At 38.0% G+C, this 14477-nt stretch overlaps 1 protein-coding gene across 4 annotated transcripts in view; it reads right to left on the bottom strand.

Annotated features, from left to right (window-relative positions):
• PARD3B (par-3 family cell polarity regulator beta) overlaps positions 1-14477 on the bottom strand; it is a 423552-nt gene that overhangs the window by 208731 nt on the left and 200344 nt on the right. For all 4 annotated transcript variants that reach the window (XM_074145663.1, XM_074145666.1, XM_074145665.1 and 1 more), the window contains exons 11-13: positions 11252-11610; positions 8549-8688; positions 7682-7810 (exon numbers count right to left, since the gene is read on the bottom strand). In XM_074145663.1, the coding sequence (XP_074001764.1) occupies positions 7682-7810; positions 8549-8688; positions 11252-11610 (628 nt within the window). The remainder of the gene's footprint in view (positions 1-7681; positions 7811-8548; positions 8689-11251; positions 11611-14477) is intronic.

Raw genomic sequence — 14477 nt, 5'->3', positions numbered from 1 at the left:
TAATTAAGCCTCACCAACAAATTCTCAGTATTTTAAAGAATAGATAGAATATACTTTTAGCCTTCTCTTATTCTTACGACACACAAAACCTACTCAGTCACCAGTACAAACAGAATCGTAACCTTTGAAAAAAAGTAGCGTGCATTGTATTCTTCCGCTTTCTACTTAGTCCATGGTTATATCTACTCAATATTGTGTCAATCCTTTGTCTACCATGGGACACCGCTTTCAATTAGTCCTTTTATTTAATCTTACAATGCCTGTTCTCATTGACCACAGCACTTTTGATCTGTGGATTTATGATAATCTAATGCATATCTCTCACTGGAAAGGTTGCCTTATTTATCCCTATTGTTCTTTTGCCAAAAGAGCAGCTTACAAAAAAAATTAGCTCCCACTTAAGGCAGGAAGGAAATAGCATTTGTTTAACACAACAAGAGACCTTTCAGTACCTGTCTGGTGCCCTTGACCAACACACTATTATGGTCTCTCAATATGCTGGCTGCCCCTTGCCTGGCTGCTCATTTCTGATAAGAGATGCCAACTCCCTGGAGTGCCATTCAGAGCCGAGAGCAAAAGGCAAGAGACCCAAGAGGGTTATTTTCAAAGGCTTATGAAGGAAATAAGACATTTACATGCTTTTGCAATTATTTTCTGAAAAAAAAACCTGTAAAAGTTAAAGAGCAGCATTTAAATTGTGGCACCATATAACTACTATTGGCAGAAAAGCTTGAAAAGAAGATACCTCCTTATTTGCACTGTTCTCTATACTCTTTCCAAGAGCTTAGCCACAATTAAGAAATACTTTGCTGACAGCTCATTCGCTCACTATAAAATCTATGCTATTTTGCAACAGATATACAGTAATGCTCTTGAAAATAATACTTGAAGGTAACGCACTGCTGTAATCTTGTCACAATCTAGTAAATAACTGAAGTCATTGCTGCATGTATTCATCTTTAGCATTTCTGACAGATGCTTTCATATAGGTTTCTTTAAAATCATCTGTATTCCGTACTGCAATAAAAACTAAGTGGTCACTAATGGCATACCCTGCTAAGACAAAAAAAGCCGATAGCAAATCCATAGAGATATATTACACTGTACTTGGATACTTTTTACATTAACACACTACAAATTTGTGTCATATTAGATAAAATGGTCCTGGTTTGAATTATGTAGACTCTCTGGAATTATAGCTTTGAAAACTGACAAAGCTAGATTCAGCTCTTCATCCAAGGCAGATACATTGCATTTCACAGTTTACTATTTGAATTCACAGGATGCTTCAAAATGGAGAGTCTCCAGTTTGCCTGACATGCCTATTCAAGATCCCATAGCAAGTTTTACCCAAGGAAATGACTTGTCCTTGCAAAAGAGTTTTGTAATTTGGTGTGGCAGTGCTCTTTTAAAACTTTTAAAAATGCAGTCTTGCTTAACCTTTTAAGTTACATAACTGTAGGAAACATCATGGAAACATGTAGGAAAATCAAGGCATGCCCCATGGTGAAAACACCCGTTTTCATCCCATGTATGGGGTTAGCCATGTGCTTAAGCACCCTACTGAGCTGGAGCCTTATGCAGTTATTATATCTTGCCACTTGGATCCTAAAATTTTATTACTCATGAAGATGGAAGACTGCATGGTATTTTCAGGGTGAATTTAGGATTGCTGTTACCGTATACTTTCAGAATATATTCCAGGCAAACAGGTCACAACACTCTGATATTCAAACTCTTTACTCAATTTACTGGTTACTGTTTTAAGGGGATAGTAAAGAAAGCAATAAGCAGTGTCTAATTCTCTTATGTCTACTTCAAACACCACATTTTACGTTAAGTCAGCCTAGAAAAACTTTTTTCATGGATTCTAAGGCAGAGAAATTTTTTTGAAATTTTCGTATGGTACAGGGAATAAATCTGGTGACCCTTATGAATAGCAAGGTACTATAGTTGCCAGTAAGATTTAAGAATTGCCCAAATACCTTGGTTTTATTAAATGCAAATACTGTAAATCTGGATAAATGCATCTAAAATGTATGTAGACTCAATTTCTGATAGAGTCAGATTTTATATGCCTCTATTCTGATGCATACATACTTCTGATTTCATAGATTAAAGTGGGCTGCCAAACAAGTTTGGACAACACCAGAACTGAGACTGATATTATCAAGTAAACAGTTTTCATTTCCCAATACTCTGAGTTAGGGTTTCTCAACTGAGGAGTTTTGGGCAATAAACCTGTGAGCAAATAAAATACCTCGTGGTAAAAGTAACATTATGCTTTTCTCTCCTTGCTTGTCTCCACTCTAACTTTTTCTTTACCAGCAGGGAGAGTACCTCAGGCAATGAGTGCTATGATCAGAGCTTTCAGACCACCATTTTAAGGTTCCTCATATTTGCTGGAAAGTAGGAAGAGTGGGATCTGAAGGACAAACTATTGCTGGTTCATAGCATTTTGATGGGCTTGACAGAGAAAGCAAGAGTAGACCAGATGCAATAAGGTCTTTGCTGTCTCGAAAATGATGAATACCACTATCACACGGAAAAGCACAGTAAACATATATGCTATGCTGGTACCTATATTGGCACTTCACAGCATATAAGAGCTCATTCTGCCATTGCATAATTGTTGGATCTAGTTTAAATAAAAAAACTCAACCACTTTTTAAAGATACATGAATTATTCAAGCAATTTATTCCCCTTTGGTAAATTAGGGAGTCCCACAAAAAACCCGGGCTAAATAAAGGGATACTTTTTGCCACACTGTGATAGAAAAGGCCGCCATGTTCCTTCTAAACAGTGATCTCTTACTGACTTTTATAACAAGCACAGTAACTAATCAACAAACCTCAGTGCATAGTTTCCAGTAATCTAAGCTATAATGAACGAGTAACCATTTTCTGAAATGCATAATGAAAGCTGAGAACCTTTGAGGGGCTGCACTACACAATGTTTTCACCCTAAAAAGATACAGACCATTTCTTAACTATTCTAGATAAAGAACTATTCTAGATAAAGAGAATCTACAGGTCCAAAATTAAACACCTTCAAAAGTTCTTGGAAAAAAAACAGGACTTTAAAAAATCTACGTAGTTTATAAAATTATTCAAGATGAAAGGTGCCATGTGTATTCACAATAGCCTTCTCTTCATTATGCAGAACCATTCAAGATCTGAATTTTGTGTATGTTATTAAAATTCAATATATGTATATTGACTTTTTTTTTCGTATCAGATTCTGTTTCCTTTGAATAGAGATAACACAACAGAGAATTGGTACTTGCTGGAATCGCTTTCTGACAAATTACTCGACTATTTCTGGTTAATTGAGCACTAGAATCACTGGTTTGACCTGCAAAAACAGATGCAAAAATGGTTAAGTCTAGGTTGAAATTTCATCTATTATTTTCTGCACATAAAAAGGCAAGAAACAATTAAAAGGAAGTAATAGAAATTAAGCTTTGAATATTAAAGACAAAAAGGACAACACTTCAGGCAAACAAGTTCTCCTTCAGGTGCAGGAGTTCAAGGTAGTGGAAAGAATTAACTAGGGAAAGACTGAAACATAGAAGTTAATCATATGGTAAGCAGAAAAAACACTTAATTGAAATTGCCACTCATCCTGCTTCCTTCTATCCTGGTATAGTACATGTGTAAAAAAAGACTCAGACTTAAAGATCAACCACTACACTATATACAATGTTGTTCTTTTAGCTTTCATTGTAAAAATGCTGGTTTGTTTCCTTTCCTCCTCCATTCTTCAGGGATCAGAAACCATAGAAATAGTGATTACAGTTGAAAGTGGTAAGTCAAAGCTATCTTTAAAACAAACAAACAAAAAGTATATGCAAAACTTACACTATGTATCTGCTCCAACTTAAAGAAAAACACATTGAAATATTTTTGTTGCTATATTATTTCTGGCAATTGCAGAACTGGCACATTCCTCTGCTTACATGCATCATATCCACTATCCTGAAGGCTCATGAAAAATAACAAGAATAAAGCCTTGCATAGGGTCATGGCGCAGAATGCGTTACACCAGAGTTGTTCTCATTCAAGTAGTTTTGCTTGTTATACCAATGCAGGGATAGAGAAAGAGAAAGGGTAATAAGTGATTTTTATATCACTATTAAAAGAAATGGAACCTTCAGATCACACATTCTCCCTGGAGAAAAAACAAAATGCAACAAATACACATGATCAAAACACTGTATTTTCAAAACACAACAGAACAATAGCCACAGTTTGATATGTATTCCATTTACTTTGATACGAGCCGGAAAATCCAAACCTGTTCAGTTAAGCCAGTTTCTTTCAGTAATATTCACCATCCTTTAGAAAATAATCAGTGTTACACAGTTAAAACCAAATGCACCTTAAAGAATGCACTAATCACCAGCCACTCTGTAGACTGTGGTAATTAAGCAAATCAAGATCTTCCCCTGAGTTTTGGAATCGGCTCCTTACTCAGCTGCTACATTGTCAACAGCTGGCATGAATTACTGGGAACATTTGGCTAACTGGATAATAAGGAGGACAGCCTGTGGTTGGTCCAAATTCAACTCCACTGATCTGCTTCAATAAAAAAAAAAAAAATAAATCTCATTAGATCGTCCTTTTCTTTTTTTGAAGCTGTAACAACACTACAAAGATCGGGTTTTCTATTTTATTCCCTCATTATGTGCAAACAATGTAACTGTACAACTCTCAGATACTGCATGGGCTAGCGTAACTGAAGCCCCAATTCCCTATGATTTAATAATGCCTGTTTACAACCCTGATTCATCCTCACCCATACTACATCTCTCTCGACTGGTGTGGTAAAGGTTTGCTAATCTGAATATATTTTTCTACTTGCTAGTAATTCATCTGTATAGATCACAGGAACAAAACCCCCAAACTCTGCTCCCATCTAGCTTACTGAAGAGAAAATATTCGCGAGACCAAGCTTTCTCCAAACTGCCGTTTTGTTACGAGGTAAAGTCAAATTATGTTATTACAGATGCAGGCAACCAAACCCCACTCACTGTTACTTTGCTACATTATTTGCTTTGTGTGCATGCATCTATCCAATTCTTTCCAGAAATCAATGTAGGCACCCAGCTCCAGTGGAGCCACATGCACAAAAGTGGGTTTGTGTCTCTAGTGGGTCCAACTTCCAGAAGCATCTTTGCCACAGGAAGCTGTGAGGAGTGGGGACATTTGCTATGCAGTCCTTCTCCTTTCCCTTTCAACAGGTAACAGGGAAACTAAAGAAAACAGCTTCCCAGATTACAGTCCTTGGAGAACTGCTCAAATCAAGAACAACGCTGATATAAAGCAATCACCCTATTATTGCCAGACATTAACAAAACCCCCAAGTATTTAGGCAAACTCTGCATGCATGTTACATACTCATAGCATTCAGTTACAGCTGTCCTTGAAAAATAATGGATTATCCACTGCCTTTCCTTACAAAAACAAACACTTTAAGTGCTGGCTTTTTTTTTTTTCCTCTTTGATCAAAACAGCACTGTAACTTTTGAGGTAGCAGAGGATTAGTCCAATGTAGTATCATGGCTAAAGCTAAAAACAAACAAAAAAGCTAAACCAATTTTAATTTTTTTTTTTTAATGTTTCTGAGACTATTCTCAGTCATCTCATGAATTCTAACAAGCATCACGTTAGCATCAACATCTGGTAGCTTAGTGGGATGGTAAGACACACTTTTGCCGTGAACTACCAAACAGATGTTCCTGAAAGGCTTTTTAATTTAGAAGGGCTGGTTCCATCAAATTATCTAAGGTATTTCAGTAACTCACATTTGTATTATATTGTACTTGATTGGGACAACAAGAAACACTGAACAGTATTAGAATTCACATATCATTACCGCTACAGTAAGGGCCATCACTTGTGCATCATTCTTTCGCAGAGAAAGCAATTTAAGTGAAGGTCAAGCCAGCAGGATTAATGTGGCTAACTTTCTGGATTTCAATCATTCCAGTCATAAGTAAGTCACCTTTTGAAAGGTAGTTAATCCTTGCTGTAGTGGCTAGAATTTAATAGCGGGCAATTGTGGCAGGGAAAAATTATAAATAGCTTATAGATTCTCCAGTCTTTTATAACCATACATTGTTACAGTGATTTCCAAGAGAATTTGTATTATGACAACACAAAATAATGTATAATATTGGGGCAACAAGAGAGAGAAAAGAAGAACATATACTTTCTTTAAAAGTACATTTTTCAAGTAACTTATATAACTTTAAAAAAGGGCAAGAAAAAACTGTTGATAGGTAGCCTTTTCAAAAAAGTAAGCACTTATTTAGAAGAGCTGGTGGAAGAAAAGAAATCCTAAACATCATCGTTAATTTAGTACTTTCAGACTCAGATATTTCCCTCCAATCCACGCAGGCACTGACTCTACAGCTCAGGGCTTAATAAACAGAGCATTACAATGACTGTGGTGCTTTGGGAATCATTGACAACAAATGCCCAATTACAAGGCTGAAAATATTCTGCCATTATACTCCTTAAAGATTACACAATAAAAAAAGAAAATGGAAACAAAAATAGTTTTGTTAGGACACTTCACCATTGCTCTACTACAGGAAAAACTGTGCATCAGTGGCACAAGAGGAAAGGCTCACATGAGAGAACCTGAACTCCCCTCCAACTTCTTAGCCATAGGCAACAGACACCCATACCTCAACAAGGTCCAACTGGTAACGAGGAAACAAGAGGAAAACTGTCAGCAATGTTTGGGGAGAAAACATAATGGAGGATTTCTGTAGAAGATCCTGCTAACAGTCCAAAGCAAAAGGAAAAGCAAGAAGCTGGCATCTTAAGGAAAAAATGAAGGCAGTTTGTGTTCTTTAAAGGAGATAAAATGAGACAAAAGCAGGAAATGCTGTCCTTCCCTTATCCTGAGGACTTCTTAATGAAAGGTCAAGTATAGCCATCAATCAAGATAAGGAAGAGGCGACCAAAGAGATGACCTTCTTTGAGGGGAAACAAGTATGTATCAGATAGCACTTTTACACTGATGTAGTCCTCCTCTGTGTATGTGAGGAAAAAAAGGAGAACACAGTTTCATGCCAGTGTTTAAAAAAAAAAAAAAGTGAAAATTAAGCATTTGAGATAGAACAAAATTGGACATGAAAGAGCCTATTAAGTCAAAGACTAGGAGCCAAGGAAAAGCTTGCTTCCAAAATTTGAGGAGTGCAATGGAATTCTATTCCTCACCACTCCTGCAGTTTGGCACCTGGCTTCAAAGATGCATCTCCTGGGGGCAGCCACCCTCACTAATTTGTTACTGATAAGCTGCAGGACTCATTACATGCACTTTAAACTTCTGGTTTAAAGTTTGTTGCTTTTGTGAAAGACAATAATCCATTTTCAGTCATGCTTGACCTCACAGTTACAAGATTCATTTGCAATATTCTCCTGTGAGTTATGCTTATGATGTCATTTTATGGATGAAAAATCAGATTCTATGGAATTGCATCTAAAGTAGATAAAATCAAATACCCATCAAAATCAAATGTAAGTATAAATACTTCTCAAACACAAGCCTTATACAGTTACCCTTCACTGGCTCTCAGCCAACAACAGTTCATTTCTATTTCTTGGGCTAGTTTTAAAACATGGAATTGTTTCCATATCACTCTTCAGGGCAAAATAACAAGTTTACCAGCTCTCGAGGTAGAAAGGCCTCCTCCTGACGAGCCACAATAAGACAGACAGTTTCCCCTTGCTTTGTGCTCCTCAGCATAGCTACAAGCTCTTCCTGGGTCCTGCCAGTGATGTCCCGTCCATTCACCTACCAGAAACAAAAGAAGAGAGGATGTCATATCTGTGAGTACGACTGGTTTTTTTCATTTTCACCTCACCTAACACAGGTGTCATTCAGTGACTGAGAGCAAAGAAGAATTAGCAACAGCTCCCACACTGTCTCCCCCTCCAGCCCTGCACGAATCACTTAACCTTTTTCCCATTATTTTCACCATCTGTGAAAGCAGGTCTGTAGTACTTAACCACCTTGCAGGGGGTTTGTGAGGCTTAATTAGTTTGTAAAGCACTTTGAAGATGAAAAGTATAAAAACAAGACCTAAGTATTATTAAAACTGTTTACCTTAAGAGCTTTTTGAGGTTAGTAAGTAGAAATAACCCATTAGAGATTGTAAGTCACAAGATATCTGAAAATTTTAAACAGACCAATTTGAGCAAAATTGCCTTAGATATTAATCAGAGATTTTTGGACATGGCTGAAGAGGCAAGACATGTTTTGTTTCTAAATTGATATATTTATCTGCTTTAAGAAACAAGATGTTACCAGATCTGCCTTGTTCAAACATCACATGGACCCTTGTGAAAAGCACCTTTTTCCAAATTGTGGTGTAAAATACTTGTTGACAAACAAAAGCCACAAAAAATATTTTTCTAAAACAAAGGTCAAGAATTTTAATTCCATACTTCAGTAGTATATATTATAAAATATTTATGCCAAAACAAGCGATCAATACTCAACAATGCAAATACAATGGATGTTTATCCTAACCTCCAGGATTCTGTCTCCTGACTGCAAACGACCATCTTTCACTGCTGCACCTTTTGGTAAAATATTCTTCACAAAAATCGGACCAGGGCCATGTACTGAAGAGTCTCTGGTAACCACAGTGAAACCAAGTCCTTCTGGACCTAGAAGGTCAGATAAAGAGCTCCCAACATAAATTTCAACAAATGATAATCACTAAAAGTAAGTAAACAATGTCAGTAACATAACACAGACACTCATTCAGGTTAGCTCTTAAAAAAGAAAGCAAACAAAAATCTGTAAACATGAGCCTATTTTCTGCATGGTCTAGAGAAGAATTCTATCAATGTCAGAACACATGCTCAAATCCTCCTGCAACAGCTACAGATGGAAATACTTTTGGATAGTCCACAATAATACAAAACAAGCGAGAACTCTCCTTTTAAAGTGTTTACCTTTTCTCTAGGTGGTTTTAGTATCAGCCTTCATAGTAACGCCAACAGTCTTTGAAATAAATCAGAGCAATTGGAATTGTTTATTTATGAGCATAAATATAATTTAGCAGGTTTTACTGAAATTTGGTGAAAAGTACAAAAGTCACATGATTTGAATGCAAAAAGTGCTGACTACATGCTGTTAAGAAAGGACAAGTAATACTTTGAAGCTTCCATTTGTGAAGTTGTTTGCTGCTTGGAACTAAACAACCTCCAGTGCTAACAGATAAACGTTTTAACAAATACTTAGAGAGTAAAATCAATATTAGCAGGTATTGCTTATAAGCCACTAAAATGACCCACGAATAGCAGGGTCCATAAAAATCTTTTTATATTGAGCAGGATTGCTACCCATGTGATAGTTTTCAGAGATACCGTGTTAGTATCACATTCCTATCATTTCTAAAAATATAAATTACTGTTTCATAATCAAAAGCATGACATCCGAAATGGGGAAAATTCTGAAGTAGGTTTTGTTAATGCAAAGCTGAAGAGTTCAGAAGTAAAAATGAGTGATTTAAGTTAAGAAATAACAAAAATTAAGAAATGACAGCTTGATTACATTCATTATGTGTTAAAAGAATAAAGTTACAGACTGTTTTTAAAAGGGCCACTTCTAGCATCAAAATTAACTCTCAGCCAAATCAGAGACAGAAATTAAACAGAAAACATAAATGCTAATTGGGATCTGGTTAAGCACATTTCGCTACATGTGCATAAACCTGTTACTCCATGCAACGACAGACATCTGCATGGAGCAGCAATTAAAGATACACACACAAAATTCGGCCTGCTAACAGCTGAACAAATACAGATGAAAAGAAAAGGTTTCATAGAATTATAGAATCATTTAGGTTGGAAGAGACCTTCAAGACCATCAAGTCCAACCGTTAACCTAGCACTGACAACTTACCACTTAACCATGTCCCTCAGCACTACATCTACACAGATGTATATAATTTATATTTTAAGTATCTTCCATGGGCAGCCTGTTCCAATGCTTAATAACCTTTTGGCGAAGAAATTTTTCATAATATCCAATCTAAACCTCCCCTGGTGCAATTTGAGGCTGTTTCCTCTCATCCTATCGCTTGTTACTTGGTAGAAGACTGACCCCCACCTCCTTACAACCTCTTTTCAGGTAGTTATGAGAGCTCAAAGGTCTCCCCTCAGCCTCCTTTTCTCCAGGCTAAATAACCCCAATTCCCTCAGATGCTCCCCATGAGTCTTGTGCTCTAGACCCCTCACCAGCTTTGTTGCTCTTCTTTGGACGTGCTCCGGAATCTCAATGTCTTTCTTGTAGCGAGGGACCGAAAACCGGACACAGTACTTGAGGTGCAGCCTCACCAGTGCCGAGTACAGGGGGACGATCACTTCCTTAGCCCTGCTGGCCACACTATTCCTGATACAGGCCGGGATGCTGTTGGCCTTCTTGGCCACCTGGGCACACCGCTGGCTCACATTCAGCTGGCTGTTGACCAACACCCTCAGGTCCTTTTCTGCAGGGCAGCTCTCCAGCCACTCTTCCCCAAGCCTGGAACGCTGCATGAGGTTGTTGTGACCCAAGTGCAGGACCTGGCACTTCGGCTTGTTGAACCTCACACCATGCATGGGCCTTGGCCCATTGATCCAACCTGTCCAGATCCCTCTGCAAAGCCTTCCCACCCTCAAGCAGGTAAGTACTCCCACTTAATTCGGTGTCATCTACAAACTTACTGAGGGTGCACTCAATCCACTTGTCCAGGTCTTTGATAAAGATACAAAACAGAACTAGCCCCAATACTGAGCCCTGGGGAACACCACTCGTCACTGGCCGCCAGCTGGATTTAACTCCATTCACCACAACTCTTTGGACCTAGCCATTCAGCCAGTTTTTTACCCAGTTAAGAGTATGCCTGTGCAAGACATAATCAACCAGTTTCTCCAGGAATCATCTCTTAATATCACATTGCTAATGAAGTACCTTCCAGATAGATCAGTAACTGAGATTTTTAAAAATCAGTTAAGTCTGGATAACACACATCCAAAATTTATAAGAAAGCTGACTGTTGAGAACATTACTGTTAACATTTCATTATCTTTTCGAATATTCTTTTACCTTTTAGAAGTCTTGGAACTTTTAAACCGTAAATAACTTGCTTGTACTTTTAATGTTACTAGTTTAGTTTAAAGTTAAGGTATCAATATAGAGAACATGATACAGAATTAACCATATCATCTCCAAAAGACTTACCTTTTTTCAGGTCTATCTTTATTTTCTTTGCATTTTTTTTATTGCCAAAGCCCATAAGGGGAGACAGTGAGGGAGAAGATGACTTTCTACCTAGACGTGGGAGGTTGGGACTCTTAGCTTGTTGTAGTGTTGCCTGTACACCTGCCTCCAAGATGCTCGCTCCAGACAGATTAATCATTTTCAGAGCAGGTTTTGGATGAACAGGAGGTGGAATCTTTGTTTTTGGAACTCCTCCTTCATTATCCAGAAAACAAAGAGGGGCAATAGCAGACTTCTCATATTGTTCTCGATTATATGGAGGAAGGACTTCCAAGATGACGCTTTGAAATTTCATTGCCTGACGGAAGATGTCCTGAGCCCTTTAAAAGAAAGGTATGAAAAATCACATAACAAACTGGAAAATTTGGGCAAAGTTTGGAGTTGTTTACATAGAATAAGACAAAAATTTATCCTAAACATGAAAAAAAACCCCTTACCTTCACATCTCCAGGGTCCCTTTTCTAAAAAAGTACACATGAAATAAGACTTCTAAACTACAACATTTCCTAACATTTCCTTACATTTCAAGTAGGAACAGCACATCTGTCAGGAATGCTAGGCTGCTATGAAAACATATCAGCCAAAATAAACTAATTAAGACAATTCTTCATGCAGCACATCAGGAAGGGAAGCTCTGACGGCAAAAGATCATCAAAAGACTCCTGAAGTTATAGCTTGCTACTTTTTGCAAGGGTTTGGCTGATACATATTTTCTTGTTGACATAGAGGCACACTGAGCACTTATGACCAATTGCTCAGGTGGATGCATCTACTATGAGCAAGCTCAAGACCCCATTTTTTCCCCCGAGTACAGATTAAATGCCCCTCAGATTCCTTCACCATCTGTAGTGCAACTGCTGCCTGATTCCACATCAATAAAAAAGGTTGAAGGTATAGAATATATGGACATCTTCAGAAGACATTGTGACTGCAAATGGTGCAATAGAAAAGGATGACAGTATGGGATATACAGACATCAGAAAAAAAACTGGTGACCGCGAAAGGTGCAACTATTTGTGTGTTTCTACATAAACGGATAAATGAACAGGTAGGTATTATTCACATCTTTCAAGCAGTAACCTCTTGCTAAGGTGGATATGTGGATTTTACTTAATGTCTTCATAGACGTGGCAATTGCAACACCAGAAACTGTGTTAGAGCACTTAGTGAAGCTACTGCCCTTAAACTGGTTAAGATGGTAACAACATAGTGTTCAGGTTCCCAAGGCAATGAAGACAAGTTGGCCAAAGCAACTTTTCATACAGACTTCCCTGGATTTTGCATAACACGTAGATTTGATCAATCAAGACATTTTTACGAATCCTGGATTCTAAAGCAACAAGGGAGGCACCTCTCTTTCTATGCTTTCCTCTCCCACCTTCTGAAGAAGTCAACTTATTTTCTTCCGTACTGCAGAAGACAAGTACAAACAGAAGTAGTAGCTGAAGCATATTTTGAGAATGAAAAATCAAAAACAACTGCTTAGCAGAATCAAGTCAAGAGGGGAAGGAAGCAATGACCACATTAATTTTTAAATAAACCACGGGATCTTTTTGAGAACAATTTACATATCTCCTACCTTTCTAGGTAGTGTGTTTGTCAGTCAGGCAAAGTCAGTATTTCATTGAAGTCTTGGCTCTGGATTTATACTCAATTATACAACAAGAGCCAAAGTTGAAAGTAATTCTGAAATGAACAGGTTTTTTTATGCTGATACAGAAAGGAAGCCACCGCAAACATTAACATCTTGAATACACACCTACTGCTTTCCCAGATCAACCGAGCCACACAGTACCTCCACCTTGCAGCTGTAGGTAGTGGAATGAAGGGGCTGTTTCAAGAGTGTTTTTTGCAGCATGAGGGCACTCAAGTCAGAGGGCAGTCCCAATGGATACTGATGTGGGAAAGAACCATCTTGGCTACACTGAGTGTACATGCACCAAGAGTCAGAATAACCACATTCATTGGCAGGAGACACTGCCAGAAGAGAAACCTCAAACTTGGAAAAGAAAGGTAGCAGGGAGAACATTGTGGGAAGGTATTGTTCCAGCACCAATCTCCATAGTTAGGTTTCAGAACTGTACCAGCACTGTCCCAGTGTGTCCGCAGGGGTTATAACAGGTTACCTGCTCATCTATAGCACGTGAAGGTTTTCAAGGACAGGCCTTACACCTTGATCACAGAAACCACGGCATGCTCCCAGCATAAGGATGCAAAGTCTTAAGCAGGTTTCTTTCACAACCCATCTTCATCCTTGCAAGTAGCCTTTTGCCCATATGTTACAAGGCAATTTAATAACTCAGTTTCAGGAGATGAATATTTTAAATATATGAAAGAGAAAATATAAGATCTCCTTCAAACAAAAAATAGTGGAAATAACACAAGACATCCTGTGGGAAAGCCTAAATGCAGTCTTCAGGGTCAAAATAACTGGCTGCACTTCAAAGAGAAAAATAATGGATGGAGAAATTTACATTTCTTGAGACCCCAAATGCATACTTTAAAGAAATAAGAGGGTCAATTAAAAGAGGTGCTAGAAACTCTGCAACACAACAGAATGTAATTGAATAGATAAACAGCAAATGAAAAAGCAGACCAACAGTCCCAATATATAAAACTATTATAAACATGGGAATACAGAAAGTAGGTTGCTGCTATTACAGCTGCAGAAGCAGTAATCATCAGGAGCAATACTAGAAAGTCTCTGCTGAAAACAGAAAGAGACAGTATGTAACAGTCTCTGCCAAGTGTCAAAACAGTTTTTACAAGGGCTATGAAGAAATGTCAATTTGAAACCAGCAAACAGATTTTCCTCTCAAAGGAGAATCTGACGACTATTTCTGGGTCAATAGTCATTGGGACAATACTTTGTCACATCCATTACAATTAGTGTGTTTCTGTAACTGGGACTGTCAGATTAGTACAGTTATGGCACGCCAGAAGAAAACTAAAAGGCATATTCACTGAAATTAGTTTCAACCCAGAAAGCTGCTTTCTTTAGCTATCCTCAACAGCCAGGGAAGAAAGATGATGCAGATAGCTATTCTGGAAGGCAATTCGGGAGAACAACGAAACAGGACATGGGACCAGGGTAGAGCTTGTCCAAGATATTCCCCCCAGTCCTCACTGCCCACAGTTTTTCTCCTTAGATCCAATGCCACTGCAACCACACTACTTGTTATTGTAG

This window comes from Numenius arquata, chromosome 3 (genome assembly GCF_964106895.1).
Source record: "Numenius arquata chromosome 3, bNumArq3.hap1.1, whole genome shotgun sequence".
Taxonomy (NCBI): domain Eukaryota; kingdom Metazoa; phylum Chordata; class Aves; order Charadriiformes; family Scolopacidae; genus Numenius; species Numenius arquata.
The sequence above is the reverse complement of the archived record's forward strand: the minus strand, read 5'-3'. Positions and strand labels throughout refer to the sequence as shown.